This window comes from Fukomys damarensis, unplaced genomic scaffold (assembly GCF_012274545.1).
Source record: "Fukomys damarensis isolate Sample0158 unplaced genomic scaffold, DMR_v1.0_HiC HiC_scaffold_5, whole genome shotgun sequence".
Lineage (NCBI taxonomy): Eukaryota > Metazoa > Chordata > Mammalia > Rodentia > Bathyergidae > Fukomys > Fukomys damarensis.
This window is the reverse complement of record NW_022900917.1, coordinates 25,719,794-25,736,846: the sequence shown is the minus strand read 5'-3', so window position 1 is coordinate 25,736,846 and position 17,053 is coordinate 25,719,794. Positions and strand designations below refer to the sequence as shown.

Below are 17,053 nucleotides of genomic sequence, written 5' to 3'. Positions count from 1 at the left end.
TCAGTCCATATAGAAACGTTTGCATTTTATTAAGTTAATCTATCAATAGATTAAAATTCTGTACCTTATTTAGAAATATAGTTTAAAATTTTATATATAAAATATAGACACATATTAATTCAAAGTTTATATTATCTCAATTTAGGAGATACATATAGAAGTTTCCCCAAGTTTGCTTCTAGTAGTTTTATGATTTAATATTTTTATATTTTCTAGTTTAAATAATGTATGCTAGAATTTATTTTGTGAATTTTCCCTGATAATTCTTTCCTTCCTCCATTGTTCTAGTTATATTTCAACATCAATTTTAAGTACATTTGCTTAATAATGATACTGTAAACCCAATGGTATAGTTTTTGTTGTTTTTCTTTGTTTAATGTTTTATATAATATTTCATGTTTCTGGTTAAAAACATAAAGTCCTATATTATTTTACATTAAATTGTCATTTAAAATTTGCAAAATCTTCTTATGAAAGAGTATAGAATATCTTCATTTACTCAAGTCTTATGGGGGAATTTAGAGTTTCTTTTAACTTGTAAAGCAATTTGGAAAATAGAAAATGTTTAAAATATTGTTATTTTATTTAAATTAATGATATTTCTTTCCATTGCTTCCTTAAACCAATATATAAAATTATAGTTTGTTGTTCTTTAGATTTATTGTTTTTCTTGTTATATTTCCTTCTGACTATTACAATCAACCTGTATTTAAGGATGAGTACAGAGAACCAATATTTTAATAAGATAGAGTCTTTAGTAACAAGCTGGACTCACCTTTCTATTTATTAAAATATTATTTTGGTTCTACAGTGAAGCTGCTCTTTTATTCATTGAATTTATGCACATTGCTTTACGAGTTTACTCCCATATATTTTATTTTCTATTATTAATTAGCATGTTGAGATCTGTTATAATTTGTATCTAGATGTCCCCCAAAAGCCTCAGGTGGTTATACACGGGGCTTTTCAGAGTGGATCTAGAATGTGTGATGCTGGTATTGTGTGTGATGTTGGGATCATGTATGTGTGATTACTACATTGGTCCCCTAATTAATTGGTTTGGTATAATTCTGGAATGGATAAAGGGAAGGTCCACCTGAGTATGAGTGCTACTGCTCTAAAGAACTGTTGCTTGGATACGATATAAGGGACAGAAAGAGGGCTGATGTTTCTGGTTGCTGTTTTCATTGCCTCCTGCCTGCCATGAACTGTTTCTCCTCTGTGACACCCCTCTGCCATGCCACCCTACCTTGGGGCCAGCTGATTATAGACTGAAATCTCTACAAACTGGAAACCAAAATAAACTTTTCCTCTAACTTTGAGTGTTGAGCATTTTTGTTTCAGCAATGATAAAAGTAACTAAGACAAGATCTCTTCCTCTTTATGCTTGGTAACAATTTGGGTTGAATTCATCTCCATGTAGTAAAAAATATAATTATGCTTGCTAAGTAAGAAGAAACAGTAAGAACAAAAACAGGAAACTAAAAGGTGCGCTGTCTAGATTTAGAGTAGTACACATGGAAATTAAACTTTTTGAATTAGTTGTTTGGGAATTCCTTATGCCAAAGTTAATTCTAGAGGAACTGTAAGATTTAAAAAGAAAAAAGTCCTGAATTACATGAAAAATTCACTAATAAAGAATTCTAGAAATAGAAGCAATTGGTACAATTAATATATAAATGAACAGTTCTTTATAAAATTTAGAAAGCATTATAAAGTTTTATGGAAACTGTTAGCTATCCACTAGCCACTACTTCTTTTCTCTGCTAATAAACTTGTTTGTAAAAGGTATTGTTTGAAAAAGAAATTTGCACAAGTTTCAATTCTTACTTATCCAGGTATCTCCATAGCCCAGATCTACCATGAGGAAAATGTTGACCATTTACAATATTACTCTGATGTGGCTATTACATCTTTCTGTTTTTATTTTTTTCTTTTCTTTTCTTTTTTCATGGGATATATGCAGATGCAGCACTCACCTTGAAATACCGAGGACTAAAACATCAACGACTACCTGTGAGGAGGTGGTGATTGGTACATCTAAGTTAAAATTCAGGGCCCAAGACTTACACAGTATGAATTACCATTGTGTTTACAGAGAAGTTTAAAATCTCAAAGTGTTACTTCTCTCTATCTCCAGTCTTGATGAAATCATGACTGGAATCATTTTTAGTTTGTAGAATAATGTAAGACAGTAATAATTTCCAGTACTATTTATTTTCCAACAAGCACGCTATAATTTCCCTCTTTAATATATTTGAATATGTATCAACAATGTTGAGATTTCTTGTGTTTGGTTATAGATACTATGTACTTTATTCCTTTCAAGAAATAATTATAAAGTGTTAAGTACTAAGCACTGGGACTAGAATCATGAATAAGATAGTCCAAAACTTCCCTTAGAGGCTAAAAGCATAGAGGAGTTAGATTCAAAAATATTATTCACCTAATAAACATTCAGTGAATACCATCAATGACCAGGAACTGCTAGCTAAGATGAAGTCTATTTGTTGCTTAATTATGTCAAGAATTGTTTTTCTCAAATTATTCAGTCTAACTAGTTAACCGTATTTAAAAAGTTGCATTTTATTTTTTATACTATGATCCAGGGCATCTTTCTTAAGTGTTATAATTTTACTTTTTGCCCATTGTTTTTCATGAGATTTCTATGTAGGCTTACATATTTTGGAAATGGTTAAAGCTTTATACATATTAGACTTTTTATTGTAAATGATAAGTAAGATAAGAGATTTTGAACACTTTGCTGAATGTTTAAATAACACAATCAAAAACCACAGTGAAAATCCTAACACAATTGGGATAAAAAGATAAAAGGTGAACAGAAGGAATAAAATTTATCTTTTTCTCTATAGAAATATGAGGTAAAAAATGAAACATTCAGAAAAGTTAAATATGAAGGAAATTTTTGAAAAGAAAGATCTACAAAACTTTTCCAATAAAAATACTTAGTAATCTTTGCTTATTTATATTAAATCAATGTAGAAGTGTTCTAAACCATGAATTGTGAGATGAGCACTATCTATGTAGAAATCTAAATAAAAATTATAGGTTAGATATTTTTTAAACACAGGACACAAAAATACAGATTTCCAACACAAAAATATTTGGACTACTAGTAAGTCTAGATAGGCAGTGGACTAAAATGATTTTCAAGTTAGAACACAAAATAATTCAGAAGACACCAGAATTTCCCTGTTCATATTCTAAATTTACATCAAAAGGTACATCTTAATTTTTAATTATGTGTCACACATTTATATTAAATGGTCTATTTAACACTGCTAAAATAATTCTATTGACTACAGAACAAACATCTTAATATATGCTTGAAATACTTAAACTCACTTTAAAATAAAGTGACTGAAAAATAAATTGTAAATTTAGGAGACTATGGCTCTACCCCTACCAAACAATACCCTCAGTGTCTGAACATTAAATGTCAATTAGAAAATCAAAAGGTTTCTGGGATCTATCTTAAACTATAATTGAATACAAATATTTTGAAATTCAATTAATATTTACTTTAAAATTACTTCACACAATTCATTTATTTCTATAATATTTACCTAAAATATTTGAAAGAGCATGATTTCATACAAGACAATTTTAATTAATTATTTACAGTGTCTTGGTTATTGCTCCCTTTGGTCTTCTGTAAATTTAGACTCATTCACAATGTCCTATGACCTGGTGACAGTCATGGCACTATAGAATTAAGATGTGATTCCAAGTAATTTCAAATCATCCATTTTTGGGTCACTTCTCAGTTTTTTCATTTGTAAAACATGGTTTAATTCTCCGACAACAAATTTTTAAAAATTTCATGCTTATTTATTTTTTGTGCATAGTATTGCAGATTGAATCCTTGCTTTTCATATGCTCCACCACCTAGCTACATCTCCTGTCCTCTTTGTCTAACTTTATTTTGAAACAGGATATTTCTGTTTCCAAGGAGGAAGGGAAATCAGAAAAGCAGGGGGAATCGATGGATCTCAGAACCCAGTAGGCCACAGAAGGAACTGTGGCTTTTAATCTGAGTCAGCGTTTCAAGACTCTCTGGCCGAGGTTGATAGGATCTGACACGTATTCTTACAATAGATTGGACCAAGGGATGAACAGGGTAGGTGAGGAAGAGAAACAAGAAAACCAATTTGGAGGATATTATACTTAATGTGAGACTGGATGGTGCCTTTGACTGAGGCAGCAGCAATGAACATGGAGAGAAAGATAAAAATCTCAAAGAAAAGACAATAGAGATCTAACGTTGACCACTTATGAAGGCTTTGGTCACATAGATTACGGAAGTGTAACTGAAGGTAAAAATCTTATATTTATGTTTTACTTCTTTCAAAAGCTTCTCTATTCTCTTCTTCCCCCTTTTCTTCTCTTCAGAACAAAAACAAAAACAAAACAAAACAACATACGTCTTTAGCCAAATGGAGTTGGGCCGTACTTTGTATTTACACAGATCTATGGTTCTCACATAGAATTGAATAGGTGGTCATCAACGAAGATAGTCTTACTTCAAAATAAACAGCTTTGCAATGAATAAGCAGAAGCAAAATTGAGATTAAAAAATGAAACCGATAATATCTGCTTTGGCTTGAGGTTTTGGGTAAATGATGAAATGCTTCCATTTGGCAGAGCCATGAGGCTACTCTTCTATATTTGCTGGTGAGACCCTTCCTACGTACCTTTTTGAGCGCTCTCTAGGATAGCTTTACCCCTTCTGACTAACTTGCAGTATAAAATACTGGCCTTTGCTTGTTTCACTTGACTTGAAGAACAGGTCAGCAATCCAAAGAACACTTCCCCCGTTTTTGCATCAAAAGAAATTCAGACGGTGAATAAAATGGTTTTTTCTTATTCCTAGCTTCAAAGAACATAGTTTACAACTGAAACCATTCATAAATAGCAAAACATTGTGTATGAAATATATCCTGCATAACCATGGCTAATTCTGCCTTCTGCTTTCCTTCACTTGAGAAAATGACCAAAATGGTCCATGTTTTTATGTTGTGGTATAAAGGCACATTGACGGTAATCATTTTCACAATCAAGATCTTACTGCTCTCTACTCAGTCACAACAGTTTATACTCTTCAGGGAGTAGTCTTAAAATCACCTTCTCCAAGGAAGAACGAAGCTTCCTTTGATACTATATTGTTTCTCCATCCCTTGGTATTTTGTTTTGATTTTTCTTTTCCTTTCTTTAGATGGTCTACATTCCTCAAAGACTATGAAGCTATAAGGCTTAACTTTCTTATGCGTTTATATCCCTACAAAAATCCCTTACCCAATAGAAACATATCCAGGTAAACGCTCTGTAAATAAATAGATACCTGAAAGACTCAATGTAAATCAAATCAGCTGAAGGGAAAGTAGCTACCAAAAATAATTAAGCAGAAATTCCTATTATAGAAAGGGTTCTTCCTAGTAAGAAAATAAGAACTACTCAAAGATATTAGCTTTTGCTTAGTTCTAAAATTTCTCTTTTGCTTAAAGAGTCATACAGATAGAATTTAAATAAATAATATGCACTGAAAACTTTTGGCAAGGAGTAACAATTTACTAGAATGAACTGGCTTCAGTAATTTCATTTGATTATCATACTATAAACATGATACTAGCTATAGTCTGATGATATATTACACTGAGTTTCCAATTCATTACCACTGCGTACTGTGAAACCCACAAGAACCTATTCCTGGCCTGGGGGAGTTTCTTATCTAGTTAAGAAATACCCTACAAAGTGAAATAATCAGAAATGACAGAGATTCATGACATAGGTAGACGTACAGAATTTATACACAAATCACTAAAAGGATTTGGGGCTGAAGAAGCAGAGAGGATGGGACAGACATCTGTCAGATGCTGAGTAATGACGGACTGGATAAGGACATGTTTGAGAGAACAACTTCTAAACAACAAAGCTAAGGTACAAAGAAGTGTTGAGTGGAAGGGTTGATGAAACAAAGAGGCTTCTGGCTTGAAAACAGTTTGTAATAAAGAAAAAGAGAAAATCAACCCACATAAGTAAGAGGATCAAAGGATGGGCATTCATAAATCAGTCTGAAAGATAGTCAACAAGGGGCAAAAAATATGGAAGGTGGTACAGGAAAACTAAAAATGCAGGATTTCAAATGATAGTTCAGCAGAGAACAGTTTCAGATACGAAAACCAGATACAGAGCAATTGTAATTGGCATGGCAAAATGAACTTTATTAGGGATTTTTCTCTTTAGAGACAAGTTGAATCATCAGTGTGAGGGGATAACCACGCATCTATCTTTCCTGAGCCCAGATGAATGAACAGAATATGCAGATCCTGGAACTAGTTGGTCAACATCCTATTTTATTTGCCCAGGGAAGGAGGAAAAAGCTGGGGTTCAGGGGGGAATGGAACAAGCCTGGACATGTCTAATGTCTCACTGTATCTCCTCTCCCATTGTTCCTTGCTATAAAAGACCCTAACACATCTGTTCACAGTGAGGCATTGATTTGAGGCAAATGAGGCCCCTCCCTCTCCATAGCACTAGCTTTGAGTAAGTTTTTTGCTTTTCACCAGTATGAATGGCCTCCTTTGATTTGGTCAGCCATAAGCAAATGGACTTAAGCCTATGGACTTGATCCTGTTACCAGAAACCCACTGACATACATTTAGAGGTGACAGTACTCTAGATTAACTAGGTATAGAGAGAGAAGTTAGGGAAGAACAGTAGTCGGCTATAAGGAAAAGCAGCATTTCAGTGCTCCATAGTGTATTCTCAGATCCTGCCACGACATTCACAGGGAGAGCACGTGTGCCAAGCCCCCTCCTCACCTGTCTACCCAGAAAACTCAAAGGCAGCCCAGAGAAACCAGAGACTAACCTACTTTGTGCCCTGTTACTTTGCTAATGCTTAAAATAGTATCTATGGAACACAGCAGGAGCACAATAAGTATTTCTTGAATATTTACCATTTTCAACTCTTTGGAAATTTTTCCTAATTTTTTAGGTACAGCAACAATGCTTAGTGAGAAAGACACGGGTTTTGGAATCAAGTAGACCTGTGCTTGACTACTACTATTCACAGGCATTTGATTTGGCCTAATGTCTTAATTTTATTGATTCTCATCTTTCTCATTTATAAAACAGTCATGTCAAACTTGTACTGTTATTATGAGTTTTAGAGATTACATATATCTGACTAACATTTGTGCCTGTTAGTGACTCCATCTGTGGCAACTAAGAGCAGGTGTTAACAAAGAGCAGGTAACCCTGAATTATGTTTTCTTTCCTTTCATCCAATATTGTATATATGTAAATTTTTGCACTCAGCACTAGAGTATTATGTCCACCTCCACTCCCTCGATAGGCAAATTTTGCTACCCTACTCATTTCCTTAATATGCCTAGAAAATTCCAATCAATCTCAAAATTAATCACAATTTCTATCTCAGAGAAACCTCTCATTTTATTAGTCCTCAGTACTTTTCTTTGTTTCAATGTCATAACTTTTACTATTGTTTCCTAAAAGTATTTAGATTAATGTTTGTCTTCATTTCTGAAACACGAGCTCTCTAAAGACAGGAAGGTTAGCTTCTAGTCACACATTCTTGGTTCCTAATAAGACATGTATACTAATTATATGAAAGGTGAGATGAATACAAAAACTACGAGGTTAGAGGACGTTGGGCAGGTGGAAACTAATAATATAACACTTACCGTATAATTTATCTCCAACAGAAATTAATCTTAGAATGAGAATGGAGAACTAAAAATAAAAGTGAATGACTCAGTCTTATAGGGAATTTTGATTAAAGCAGTCTAAGAGGACCTGAGTGTTTAGAGAGTTCTTTACGTTTTTAGATATGTGTTTTGACTTAAAATAGTGGCCATTAACTTGAGTGTGAATGATGAGGTTCTTCATAACCATACTTGGCAGCCACCTGCCTGTGAAATTGATTGCTAGATATGAACATACCATTACCCTGGAAGAACAACCTTTTTAGGTAGACAGGAATAATGAGAAAGAAGGCATCTAGAGTTAGTTTCACATCGTATTCTTAGAAAAAGTTGACACTTTAGTGATTTCACCATGCTGCTATGCTGTCCAAGTATAAAACTGCAATGTAAAAATTTTCAGCCAAAACAATAAAATCAATTTTCATCTAGTGTCTTGCATGATAAACAAGGAATTTACTCATTTTTGTTTTTACAAGGTACTTTGAATGTAGCTACATTGAGGATTGATATATTAACTAATATATGTATTTTTTCTTTACTCTTTAAATTTGACTTTATTAGCCTACTTGAAATTGAATGGTGATATCTAAGCATTTCAGGGCAGCTATAGGATTAAAAAAATTATTCATATATTTGAAGAAATTCATTGATTTTTTATAGAAAGCATAGTGGCCTTGTGTATACTATATCAAACCCAGATGTTACATTTCCATAAAGGAAATAGAGTACTTTGCCTCCTTAAAATTAATTATATGAAATCTATAATTTTAAAGTACTGCTTTGGTAGACAGGAAATTTTGTATAAGTAGGACAATATTTCATTATGTATTGATTCATGTCCACCAAAAGTGAAAGCACATTATTTTACTCTGAGTGGACAATATTCATAAAATGTGCCTATTTTAATACTCTAATGCAAGAACTCAAATTTACTTACCTCCTTAATTTTTAAGTCAGTTTACAAATATTGAGGGAGAAAATTAATTTTTACTATTAGAGTCTATTCACCTCTCAACATCATATAATGTACACTTGATACATAGTGCTTGGAAATCCAGTGATACTAAGAAATATATTTAGCAAATGTAGAATTAATTTTAGCTGGTAATCTTTCAAAAACTAATGTAAATTAGGTAGATATACATGCCTAACTAAAGAAAATAACATTTATATATATATTTTTGAAATCAGTGATATTTTCATAGAGGAGATTTAACTCAACTGATTACCAGTAGATTCCAAACAAAATGATCGATACTTATCCTAAAAATGATGCAATAATTATCAAATGACATTCTACAGAGCACATAAAGGTGGGTAAACCAAAGATACAATAGCTGCAGTGTTCCTTGAAGCGACTAAGCTCCCAAGCAAATCATCCTTATTAGTTCCTATTCATGATCTAAATTATGCTATCTCTTCATAACATGCAGCATTTTTCTCACCCTCACATTTCTAGGCATTTTAGCTTCTGCTGACATAAATGCATTCCCCAAATAGAATATTACAGCAATCTTCTGCTAGACATTTAAGCCCATTTGTGCACTAGTTTTTAGGATGATTTTTTGGAGCTTTCTAACTGTGAGAGGCTTGGGAAGATAATGTTAGAATGAATTAGAACTTGTTTTCTAAAGCAACTAGACACTTGATCTACCATTAAAAAAAACACACACACAGCCTCCTACCTTGAAAACAAACATCTCACGGCGAAGAATAGCTAGCGTGTTAAAGTTCCCGTCACAGATGTTGGGCTTGGCTCCAGGGTAGGCAGGTCTGCCGGTGGGAGGCCGAGGAGGCTTCGGCCTGTCATTTCTCCTCGGGTCCACTGGAGGAATGGAGCGGTGTGGGGGCACTGTTGGTAGAGGTCTTGTAGGTGGAGGGATCTTGTCAGGTGGACCTTTTGAAAACACAAGGACAGTGCTTGGCTCACTTCAAACTGAAATAGTGCTGGAAAATATGCCAAAGAGCACAGCCACTTATCAGAAGAAGTCACAAACTAAGCAAGTGAAGAGGACGTTAAGATCTTTTATTTTCTGAATAAACGAACCATCTTAACCACCACGAAAACACCTCCAAGTGTATGGCAGATTCTGCACATCACACTAGATTCTGAAACCAAGTAACCAGGTTTTCTCTGTTCATTTTTTAAATAGCTTCTCCACAGTCCTTATTGGAAAACTGCTATCAAATCTTTTGTTGGAAGTGGGTGGTACGTAAATAATAAAGAAAGGAAAATGAGTTTGGGAATAAGTTTCACCAAAGTTAATCCTGAATTTGTACAGAAAATGATTTTCTGCAACTTTTTAAAATATGATCTCTCATCAAAGTCTATACTACATTCTATTTCTAAGTATTTTCTAATCTTTTACTATTTCACTATTTTCTTCTAATGAAATGCAGGTCAAATTGCTAGATGCATGTTTTATTTACATATTGAATCTGAAACACCAATTGATTTAAAAATACCAATACCACCATTATGTGAAAAACTATAATAGTACATAAGATCCTAATGAGATAATTGACAATGTGAAATAGGAAGAAAGGGGCTAAAGGTGTAGGGAAAGTGTGAAGGGTAAGGGAAAGCTAATAAGGGAAAAGAAAAAATAGGAGAAAATGAAAAAATGGAAATAAAGTGTTTGTAAATGAGGAGGGGAGGAGGGGGTGAAGGGAGGGAAGGGACAAGGGGACAAAATGAGAACCAAGACCTGTCATGTAAAGGTACAAGATCCCAACAATGAATGTAACTGTACTGTATACCTAAAATGTACCAATAAACTCAATGAGAAAAAATACCACCAGTATATTAATGTGGAGAAGTATTTCCAAAAAGAGGCTTCTAAATCAAGCCAAAGTTTATACATGTAATTTGGTACAGATGTTAAGCATCTTTCCTCAGGGAATTTAGGTTTTCAAAATCAAATAGTCTAGACTACTAACTCATGATGTCATGAAAAAGAGATTCTTTCAGCCCACCACGCAAGAGGAGTTTCCGATGTCACACACATAGGTGTAGGAGAGCTTAACTGAACATCGGAGCTACTTAGTGTTCTGTTCTAGACATGTCTCTTTTCAGTACCTCACCAAGATAAAAAGCAGCAGAAAAGTTGATCTTTTTTTCAAATCTATTTTAACTCTGAGATAATGCTCATGTAGTAAAATTGAGAAACTAATGAACACAAAAGAAATTAGTGAACTTGAATTATACTGTTTAAAAATGCAAATGACATCTTCTGGATACTCGATATTAACATAAGATAGCACACATTTGTCTTTGTATTGTAAAAATGAAAGCTTCACTTCATTAATTTAGTAAAGCATGCTTGTTATATGTAAATTATAAATGTCATGTTCTTAACAATTATGTGTGAAATAAATGTCTTTATAAAGGTCAATCGTGATATAGAAGGAGTTAAGATTACAGTAAATATGCAGGATAGTTTTATCCATTTTAATTTGCACTTACTATGTGAATCCCATAAATAAAAATAATATCACTATATTAAAATTTGTTTTGGACTACAACTTTTACTCCCTGGCTGGTTAACTTTCACTCTGCATCAGTAATGATCTGAATTTGAGGTCAATTTGTTATATCTATTATATAGATAGTACAAAATATTACATAGAAAGTACAAAAAGTACTTTTCTGACTTTCAAAAATGCTCTGTCTGGGAACTATTTAATATCAAATCTCAGGCATTTTGAGCCAATCTGGTACCAATCTGGTCTCAGCATCTATGAAAGTACTACATTCCTAACTGCTGTTATATTTACCTTATTATCTTCATTTATTTTATATCTTGACTTGAATTTTAAATATGTAAGCTAATTAAATCTTTAGTATAATTCCAAGTATCAAACAATTCAAAATGAAAATCGCATCAGTGCTTAAGTTCTTCCCATAATCTACACACTAAGATCTCTGAGATTGTTACCAGAAAAACTGAATTGACAAAATTTTTCCAGTGGCACAGATACTTTTCTTCAAGTTTTCTCTGCCTCACATATTTAGAGTACCTATTTCACAGAAGAAAGCAGACAATGAATTCTGGATTTTACTGTAGGATTGTCCAGACAGAAACAATGGCAACCTACCATATATCTTCTGAATGCCCTGCAAATCATCATTAGGAAGTTTGAAGTTGTCTGTTTCCATGTACTGGTAAAACGGAGCCATGATGGCAGTAGGGTCATTGGAATGCTCCAGGCCCAAAGCATGTCCCAATTCGTGAACTGCTACCAGAAATAAGTCATTTCCTGTGCAAATGACAAGAACAGAAATTAGTGATACCCAAGCAAGGAACTGACAAGAGCAATTTAGTGCCATCAAGATGCCACCCAACAAACTTTGGATGATTTTATCATGGTATTCCTACTAGTAAAATTCAATATCCTTCATCCTTCATATTAGAAAAAGGTGGTGATGGTGAAATCATAAAGTTTCAGAAAATGGAAGGGAAGAACCAATAAAAGGTGAAGAAAAACCAGCAGAATTAGAAATTGATAATACTGTACTGCCTTTAAAATATCCTTCCAATTATAAAGTACATGGTACATAATATCTAACTTTTATAACCTTCATATGTAAAATAGGAATTATTATTTACACATAACATAATTCTATCAACTCTGTAAAAAACACAGAGAAGATATAATCTATACTTCTATACAGATGAGTAAATTAGGCACAGAGGATGTGCATGTTTAGAACAGCAGATCCTAATACTTATACAGTTGTAACTGGGAGTCAAGTCATTTGACTATGAGACCAAGGCTTTATCTTGTTGCTATCCACAAATTCAGAGAATAAAGAAATGCAGAAGATTAAAACAAAAATCTAACTTCTAGCAGTCACACTAACTGGAATTCCAGTTCTACTTGTATAAATACCAATTCTCATCAACTAAATACAATATTAACAAAATACATTGATCTCAAAATTGTTGTGTCCCCTCAAAAATCTTTGCTGTAAATTTGCACAGTATTACTGAAAATTCTGCATATACCCAAAGTGGCTTAGGGCAGTTAATGCCCTGCTGATGTCTTCTGTGTCTTGTCTCCTGGATCATCCTAACTAAACATACTATGAATAAGATGGTCCTGCAGTCATACTTGTTAATTCTGAAAATTCAATTGGAGCATGTGAGGATGGAGTAGGATTGTTACATGGTGAAGTGGAAAGTTAACATGATTGCTGATGATTATGGAGTACTTGCCACCAATGCAAATAATTTCAAATGAATATCATTTCAAGGAAAATCCCTTTTCAACTATTTTTATAATTCACTGTGGTAATTCCCTACAGAGCTCTAATTTTTAAACACAGTGCCAGGTAAATAACCAACATGTTTTCCACTCTGGAGTGAACTGCCATAGAGAAATGGATGAGATCATGGGCCTGGCTCTTTATAGACATTAGCACACTGACACTGCACCACTGAGACATTTCCAGGGAATTACCTGACTGTCAAAGAACAATTAATTAACTACTGGTATGAAACAAATTCAAGATTTTAAAAAAAGAAATCACCATTTTCGGCCTTCACATCTTCTCTTTTTATGCTACTTAATGAAAACCAAGACACCAAAAAATGCAGGCAATTATATTACAGTAACTATAGATGATCTACTGAAAGCTTACTAACTAGGCCTTAGGCATTATAAATATTTTACCTGCATTTTCTCATTTAATTCTTGTAACAATCCTGTGAGTCACCCAGTTACTCTTCTTAGCTCCATTTTTAAAATGAGAAAACAAGGCCTGGAGACATTATGTAAATTCTGGAAGCTTATATAATAAGGAAGAGTTGTATTCACACTTCCCTGTCTGTTTCCAGAGATATATTTTAATTACTACAGTAAATCACATGGCTATTAGTGTGCACAACAGATTAAGTAATATTGTCATGTGAAAATAAATTTCATTCATTAAGTTATTCATCCATTCCACGACCATTTCTTGCATGCCTACTGTGTATGAGGCACATATCTAGGATTGAAAATATAATAGTAAACAAACAAACAAATAAAAACTTTGCCTTCTTAGCATTTAAATTGTAACAGAGGAGAATGGAAAGAAAGAAGATAGAAAAATGAAGTATGTTGTATACTACAAGTGATAAGGAGCAACAGATGATACAGATTTTGAGGGCAGAGAAATCTGGGCTACAGCATATGTGGTACATTAGATAATGCTCAGAGTTTGGCTTCTAAATTAAGAACCACTGAAATTTTTTCAAGAGGCAAGTAACATCATGTAACGTCCACTTTCACAGGATCATTGGCAATTAGTCTTGAGAGAATAGACAGCAAGGGACAAGGGAAGCAGCATAATCAAGATCTGGAGTTGCTGAGATAATTCAGGCAAAAATGCCATAGGGCTGGATCAAAGTGGCAGCACTGGAAACAGACAGCACTGTATGATTCTTGATACACTGGAGGAAGAGTCATGAGCTTCAGGAGAAAAGAATAAGGCCAAAGATAACCCTAAGTTTCGGCCCAGCCAACTGGAAGAATGAAATTACAATTACTGATGTAGAGAAGACTGCCTTAGAAAGTACTCTGTGTGCGTGTGTGTGTGTGTGTGTGCTCACGCGCGCGCTTGGCAACAGGATGGGAAGTGGAGAGGTACAGAGTATAATCAGAAGCTCTGTTTTTTTAGTGTTAACTCAGAGATTATTTTTAAATGTCCGATAAGTGGGGATGTCAAATACAATTGGATATATGCCAAAGGAACTTGGGTAATTGTAGACTAGAAGTATAAAGTTAGGATAGACGAGCATATTTAGGATAAAACACATGGATTGGAAGTTAGAAGCACGCACAGATCAACTCTAGGAACAGAAGAAAGGGTAGCATTTAAGAAAGCTTCAAGTAGGTTGGTAAAAGTAGAGGTGGTAAATTGTGTGAATTTTTTATTCTGCTTATTGAAATAGGAAAATACCAACTAAGAGAACACCATGAAGGAAAAAAGGTAAGAGAAGTATGAAATATTTATGTAGAGGAGTTATAAGGAGAATTGGCCAGAATATATAAGAAACTACATAATTATTTCCAGAGAACATTCATGATCAAGAATTTAAAGTGAAATTGATTAACTATGTGGCTGCATTTTTCTAGTCCTGCCTCATTTAATTATGTTTATACAGGTACTGAGTTAGTAGATGTGATTTCACCTGAGTTTTGGTATTAACCATTGGATATAGAAAGAAGCAAGACAGACAAAGAAACTATGATATTAAGTAGGGACTTTTCTTTTTTTACTCACTCTGGTATTTGTGTCCTGCAAGGAAAAAGATGGTAATATCATGGGATGAGAAAGGAAAATAATAAGATAATGAAATAATTGAAGATCAACTCAAATTCTGAGTTAATCAAAGGTAATTTGAGTGGTGATATTCTTCGGCATGACCTGAAAAGTTGAGCAGTGGTACTTATAATGGATATTTGTAACTGAGATTTATAAACAATGTCAAGAGAATAGCTATAGGAGGAAGCCTTTGAATTAAGGTAGAATATTAAGTCATTGGAGAGGAGATTTAATAAGTGAGAGGTCAGGACATTGGGAAAAATATGTGTACATGATCTTGAAAAGACCAAAAATTAAATCAAGGGTAGAATTAGAGAACGGGGGGTTGATACAGGAGATAAAAATCATCAAAGTTGGGAGGGTGAATTGAGTATAAAGTATAGCAAAGAGAGAGTGGATTGGAAAATTTAACAAAAATCATGAAAACTTGGTGATTTTATGGGAGGAGATGGAAGAATAATCTGGATGTATAATTAAAGAGGAAAAGAGCAGATGAACCATGAGTCTAGCCTTGTGGTAGAAGGAATATGGAGGAGAAAACAGTTCATAATAATGTAAGGGGAAGAATATAATCCAGGGAGAGCCTATATTGAGCTGCACAGGAAACCTAAAGGACATGTGCTCAAGAGAAGTTGATGCTTGAAGGGATTTTGATGATGGATGACTTGGAACTACTCTGACATGAAAAGAATCAGAAGATAGAGAGGAAAGGAAATGAAAGCAAAAATAACAATGCTCAAGTGATATGGAAATTAGAGGCCATGAGGTAAGTGGTATCCTGTGGTTCCTGTGGTGATTAATATAGATCGTGGCAAGGGGATAAATTAATTAGGTACTATACCAAGTATAGGAGATTATTATCACCTTAAGTACTTTTGTGGCTTGTTAAAATGAATTAAAGAGCATGGCTTAAAGAGAAAACAAGGAGTGATATTATAGTGGGGTATGGTAGGACAAATGTATGGTGATAGAAAAGATAACTTCTCAGACTTGTGTTTGCTTAAATTACTGTCATTTTCCCATGACCTAGAATATAATCCCAGATTTCTCCACAAGTTAACCAAGAATGTTCAAAGAGAAGTCTCCCACCTCTCCCATATCATATCTCATTTTTCCCTTGTGTGAACTTTTCCCCAGCCATAGATACATGCTTGTTCAATCATGAGGATGTATGCACAAATTGTCTTTCTACAGTTGCTTTTCCCTCCCTAGAATGCTGTATGCACATCTTGTCAGACTTGCCATGACTGTTCAAATGCTGCATTCTCTATGACCTGCTCTTTGAAGGGGGACATTTTCATGTGCTCTCTCTGTCACATTCCTTCCCATAGTCCCTCTGTGTACCCATCATAACAGTTGCATTTTATTTTCATTATCTGCTGACAAACTTGCTCAGTACATTTTGGCTTTGAAGACTGAAACTGAAGTTCAGTACCTTAGTGTCCTCAATTCTGAAAGTGTTGCCTGGCCTATGTTAGATGATTAAATGAATTTGATAGAATAGATAACTTTCCAGGGAGTGGCTAATCTGAATTTGAGGAGTAGAGAACAAGTTTTGGTGAACCCCCACAACCATCATGCACGGATTTGGAAGAGAAAAACTTGGAAATGAGAAACTTTCTGAGAAGGTCAGTATACTTTTGTGGCTTGTGACAAGGAACTAAAAGTGCCCAGCATTGTCCATCACTAATCGTTCAAGAAATGGCAGCAGATACTTGAGTTTACAGGTCGCAAAAAAGAGAACACAGGATACCAACGTTTCTGGGTGATGCACAGTAAGTTTGATTTCATTCAGTATTATGAGATGAGTTTTATAATGGTTGCAGGGAATGAGACATGAGAAAAAGATGTCCAGAAGGTCAGACAATAGAAAATCAAGACCTGGGAATCCAGGGTTCAGAGGGATATATAAAAAGGGTTTTAAATATCAATATTTGGAGTGGAAAACAAGTGAACAATGGTTATTGAAGCCCATCTAGGCAGTAGTCTAGTCA

At 34.1% G+C, this 17,053-nt stretch overlaps 1 protein-coding gene across 2 annotated transcripts in view; it reads right to left on the bottom strand.

The window, feature by feature from the left end:
* Positions 1-17,053, bottom strand: part of Mmp16 (matrix metallopeptidase 16) — a 280,678-nt gene that overhangs the window by 64,739 nt on the left and 198,886 nt on the right. For both annotated transcript variants that reach the window (XM_010605541.2, XM_033760297.1), the window contains 2 exons: positions 11,846-12,007; positions 9,433-9,644 (listed from right to left, as the gene is read on the bottom strand). In XM_010605541.2, the coding sequence (XP_010603843.1) occupies positions 9,433-9,644; positions 11,846-12,007 (374 nt within the window). The remainder of the gene's footprint in view (positions 1-9,432; positions 9,645-11,845; positions 12,008-17,053) is intronic.